The 6,000-nt window shown below is 33.6% G+C and overlaps 1 protein-coding gene across 2 annotated transcripts in view; it reads right to left on the bottom strand.

Annotated features, from left to right (window-relative positions):
- Positions 1-543: 543 nt before the first annotated feature.
- LOC133521254 (uncharacterized) overlaps positions 544-6,000 on the bottom strand; it is a 69,747-nt gene continuing 64,290 nt past the window's right edge. For both annotated transcript variants that reach the window (XM_061856110.1, XM_061856111.1), the window contains exon 10: positions 544-2,986. In XM_061856110.1, coding sequence (XP_061712094.1) covers positions 2,958-2,986 — 29 coding nt within the window. In that variant the 3' untranslated portion in view covers positions 544-2,957. The remainder of the gene's footprint in view (positions 2,987-6,000) is intronic.

Genomic DNA, 6,000 nt, shown 5'->3' with positions numbered 1-6,000 from the left:
AAGGCTCTCTTGATTGTTCAAAAACTGATGAGACTTGCATTTTATCCACATGTGGGGCAAATTAATCTGATGCAAATTTCGAGTTATTTCCTTACCTTGGCTGGTAGAATTGACTTTTAGATGATGATTTTGAATGAAAAATATTTACTAACGTTTATTTAGATTTGGTTTGATGTTGTATGATATTTTACAGTTAGGATTTTCCCCACGTTGGTGTGGTGAAAAAATATTTTTTTTGTTGTTTTGTGTTTCACTCCACTTTTCGAACCACTCGCTACGCTCGTATCGTGATTCAATAACGGAATCTTTCGCTTGCGTGGAGCGTTTAAACGACAACTTTGCCCCCTTTAAATCAAATAACTATTGTTTAACAGATTAGGATTAGACATAAAATTCATACTATAGCATCCTGAAAAGTATTGCAGGATGCTTAGTAGAGCAGCAAAGCTTTCGTAATTGGAAATGTAACCTTTATCTATCTGTCACCATCACCCCTTTGTATAACATATACCGATTTTAATAGGAAGACAAAAACAGCAAATGAATAATTTATCGTAATTTAATAAATATCACATTCACACACATAAAACACGCTATATTACAACCAGTTTTATAATTCTATGGGTAATCTTTATTCTGAACATAAATATTACTGAGCCATAATTAATTAACTTACAATATTCTAAAGATATGAACACTTAACAAAACACAGTTGTGGGCTATCATAGATTTTTGTCAAATTGACAATTTAGGAGTTATCTCACGATTTATTTTAACTTACATACCTACGACATTTAATGTGACATAGTTCCACAGAGCCCGTAATTTTATTTTGCTAAGTGTGCCAACTATAAATTCAAAGTAACAGATTAAAAAATAAATCTACTTCTTATGACTCACAATAACCCTTGATCTGCCCTGCTAAGCTAAAAATTGAAGTGAAAATTGAATGTTAACGTGTCCCTTAAAATCTCAATCTAAATGTTCGTTTATTTATTTATTTGGAATACTGCTTTTTAGCTTAGAAGGGCAGTGGTGGTGATGGCGTTTGCCCATAATATTACGACATTTTTGACAATATTACTTCGCTTTAGGGATCTTTGATAGAGATTTACATCTTTTAAACTTTGATTGAAGTAAAATACCGCTATTTTACTTTAAACAAAGCTTTTAAATCTTATGGAACGTTCAATTCATAAGCAATTAAGTTATCATAGTATTTTAAAAGAATTAATACGTATGTACTTATATTTAGCTGCTTACAACTAAGTATAATTTAATATTTATGATTTGAATACTAATAAGATGCAATTAGACAAGGTGTATGTCCATTAACAAATACTAATTTTATATTTAGGATAGAGCGAGCTCGTTGGGCGATCACAATTAACCGTTTATGATGAGACTGGAACAAAAATAAAAAACCAATAGGATGGATCGACTCCTTATTTATTTTAGACAGCTTGAGCGAAAATGACTCTCAATTTTTTTTATTGTTGACAGTTTCCTATTTATAATTTAACTTCTGATGTCTATTAAATCGACTTGGCAAACGTCACTCTTCGCTAATAATTTGCCATGCGTTGCAAACGCTGAACGTTCAGAAACCTTCCATAATAGGTATTCCACGAGGGAAAATTTCCGAATCTTCTCATATTTTTGTATGGCAATCGATATTTTCTATTTTCCAAATGAAAGTTTCCTTTGTTTCCTGTGAAATTTTTCCGATATTCCTGAGAACTTCTCCAACTTTTTGGAAACTTTTCGCAACTCGCACATCTGTATTAATGTGTATATTATAATATTATCATTATCAACTGTAAATAAGCGCAGACCTACGAATTACTAATATTTACAGTGCAGTGGTAATATTTATTCTAAAAACGTTAATTAGAGCCAGAGTATTACTCCTCAGTCTTATTGAGTATGACCTAGTTAAACGTACTATTATTTATTTCTATTATTATCGTGCCACTGCCTATACTTAGAACATTGCTCGCTAGTGTAGTTATATAATAAATTATTCAAATTCGTTATATCTTAATTGTATACATATTTTTTTAAGAATCTACGTGCACAGACGCTCGGTACATGTGTAATAAAAATCAAATCAGAAACACTTACTTAAAGATAGAAAGATATAGATACTGGTACATCTTATAGTTAGAATTCCAAGTCCAAAATAAAGTCAAATGAGAGGGTAAGTTATATTACCTACATAGGACTAGTGCTTCAAATACAGGCAGAGGAGAGGCAAATACTTGTTGTAGGGCGCATTATCTCCTACTTCAGTAATAAGAATTACTGAAGTAGGAGATATTTCTTTCAATCATAAGGACCTACTCGATAAAATTTCGGTTTGGAAATAAATACCCATGACAAATAAAGCCGACAAAACGTCGTTCAATTTATAGATTCGCGGAGGTGCTCTCACTCCCAGAGACCGCATCTGTGGTCCACAAACTACTTACTGGTTAAGAACTATTGCACGGCTACCATGAGTTACCATTTGACATTTACGCAATTATTCCCTCTTAATCGCACCAATAAATCAGTGCGAGCGAGATGGACTGCAATCGAGTTCACGCAGTCGCTAGCGTGTAAACGTCAAGTGTCAACTCCTGGTAGCCGTACTGTTTTATAGTTGGGTACATTCTCGTTGATGAGTTCTACTTAGATGTCCATGAAATAAGTGCCTCTACTTTTACTCTCTCCATGTTTTATAGGGTTCTTGTCCCGTTTTTTACTTGCCTCATTTATAGGCAGAAGTGATATTGCTAAGAATTAAACATAGAACTCATTATATTCAAAGGCAGTGTTCCCATTTGAGCAGCCTCGGATATCGCGGTGTATACAGAGACAGAACGATCTCACTCGACAAATAATAAATGCACTATAAGTTGAGATCTGACAGTCAAGAATGTTCACTAGAATGATTCGTTGAGCTCCACTCTAATTCAAGGTTTATCTTGTGGTGCTGGACATCCTGTGGAAAAAGAAAAAAGTAAGTAGTTTTCATTTTACGTACGTATGTACTGAATGCACCAAGTCATGCGCACGACACAGCCACATTAAATATACTTATTGAAAACGGGTCACGTCACGATACACTTATCGTAGTAACGCTACACTTTTTCGATGACCTTGCCAGCTCGCCACTTTTAAATAAAGTGACTCATTGGTCGTCAAATGAACCCAAAAATATACCCGCATAAATATTCTTCCCCACCCCTTAAACTACTAGTTTCAATTTTAAAATTACTGTGGGTAACGAATGAGTTTTTAAACAGTATCGAATGAGTATTTACACGGCTTTAAATGGGAGGGTTGGCGGAGTTATTAGCAAATTAGCAGAAGTAAAATTGCAAAATCATAACATGAATGTGCAATGTTTATTTTTTTGTCTTTGGTAGTTGTGGCAATAAACATATTAGATAAGTATTGCAATTCATTAAACACACCTCTAAACGACCGCCACCGCGCCACCCTATTGGCATTCCGTTTGCCTACATTATACCTTACCATAGAATCATATGTGGCATCATTTGCATGCATTGTACTCAAGTAACGGGACCTCATATCGTAGCAAATCGTCGTGCGCCACATGTCTTCATAGCGGACAAATATTTAATCAGCTGAACTCGCCTTTTCAACTTCAGTGCTAAGGTCAATTTTCATGGCCAACGAACTTTTTCAAAATGGAACTCGAAATTGCTTCTATTGTAGCTTGCTTTTGTTTCTTTTATATTTTTTGCCTCTTATTCGATCTCACGCTAGGAGTAAATTGCGCTTTAATTGTTACAGTACAGAAGCGGAACAAAAATCGTGTATTTACATATATCTATTGCTTCCATTCGACAAACAAGCGGATTATTAATAGCCAGTGATGTGAAAAATACTTTATAAAAAGTATTTAAATACAAAATACAAATACTTCCTTGATATACTATTTCAAATGCAAAATACAAAATAGTTTTCAAATTTGTATTTAAAATACTAAATACAAAATAGGTATTTTCAAAATGCTTTTTTAAAATACAAATACTTTGCGATAAAAGATACTCTTAAATAGTGAATAGGTACCTAGTCTGAATTAAAAAGTTAGTATTGCTCGGAATTTACAAGTTGGAAAGGCTTTCTTTATTCTTTAAAAATAGTGTGTATATCAGTCCTCTAGAGTACAAATTTTGTGTCTCCTCATGTTTACCGATTGAATGGACTTTTGAGTGATGGTTTTTAACGGTCAATTATTAAAAGCATTAATTTAGATTTGTATTGTTTTACAGCTAGTATATACCTCTCGTTGGTTGGTGAAAACGTCTCGTTTGTGTTTCACCAGGGCAGAAAAGTTTGTTTACCTCTCGTGCCTTGAAACAGTTGAAACCCTTGCAACGCTTAAGATTCAACATTTTTAATCTCTCGCTACGCTTGTGGTCATTTGCGGCGTTACTAAACAGATTCACCAGTTCTATGTTAAAATAATAAATAAATATTATAGGACATTATTACACAAATTGACTAAGTCCCACAGTAATAAGCTCATTAAGGCTTGTGTTGTGGGTACTAGACAATGATAAATCTTTATAAATACTTAAGTACATATACATATACATAAGGTCGATAATTAAACGATAGATACAAGGAAAACATAACACGCGTTTGCTTAATACTATTATGTAATAATAGTATTAAGCAAACGCGGATCGGTCCGCGCGATCTTGCCAACTATTACATACACCCTAGAGGTTTACAATAGTGGCTTATTGTGTTAAACCCTGTTTCAAAAAATTCATAGTGAACAAATACACAAAAAAAACAGAAAACACCCATGACTCAGGAATAAATATCTGTGTTCATCACACAAATAAATGCCCTTGCCAGGATTTGAACCCGGGACCATCGGCTTCATAAGCAGGGTCACTACCCACTAGGCCAGACCGGTCGCCATAAAAGAATGAGAGAGTTGCAAGGATTGTAACGTCAGAAGAGATTGTAACTCCTACTTACTTCACCTAATAAAAAGTATTTTGTATTTTGAAAATAGAAAATAGGTCCAAAAAACTATTTGAAATAAAATACAAAATAGTTTTCTTTAAAAGGTATTTAAATACAAAATACAAAATAGGTATTTTGCATTTTGTATTTGCATTTTAAATACAAGTATTTCAAATAAGTCACATCTCTGTTAATAGCTCCAATTGTGATAAATGTTTCGTAATAGTTTTACACGTTTACTGAGGTAGGGGGTCGAAAGACCCCATACAAAGTTTGGATCGAGTTACACTAATTACCTCAGAAAATGTGTTAAGAGGTCATTTTTTAAGTATTTAGTGCCTTGGGCTGGGATTTTTTAATAAGCAGCTGACTATTTTACCGACAAAGACCTCCAAGTTTTGAGTACATTTTTTCAATAAATGCGAGATGCAAAAATTAAACGCGCGACAAGCCTCGTAAAACTATCTAGTTAAAACAAACTAGTTTTACAGAGGTGGTTCGCTGTTAAGGGGTGGGTAAAGCTCTGGCCGGTATTACGGCGCAAGCCGTCAACGTTAAGAGGGAATAATAGCTGTGCGATCCATACGAAAGAACGGTACTTTTTCTATGAAATTTCCATTTCGGAAGAAAACGGTTTCCACTAACTAAATCTTAACAAATCACTTTGATTTTGATGTCGATCGCTTCAGCAAAATATATTCTAGGTTTATAGATTTCACTTAAAAAAAATATTGTATTGCAAATTTTGAAAAAAGGTAAAAACCTATAAACTCTGTTTTAGATTGTGTCAATAACATACTAAAAAATCATGGAGAATGGAAAATATTTAGAAGTGGAAAAACATTTACTCTTTTTGTATGGACGAGTATGTGGTATACTTCCCTCTTAAACAATGGATGACGTTGATGTATGAAACCAAGAATCGAGTCAACACGAAAAGTGGAATTTGGCTACAAATCAAAGATACATTGATTGAGTAATATTTGTAAAATCAAAGACAATTTT

The sequence above is a fragment of the Cydia pomonella genome, chromosome 9 (assembly GCF_033807575.1).
Source record: "Cydia pomonella isolate Wapato2018A chromosome 9, ilCydPomo1, whole genome shotgun sequence".
Classification (NCBI taxonomy): Eukaryota; Metazoa; Arthropoda; class Insecta; order Lepidoptera; family Tortricidae; genus Cydia; species Cydia pomonella.
The sequence above is the reverse complement of the archived record's forward strand: the minus strand, read 5'-3'. Positions and strand labels throughout refer to the sequence as shown.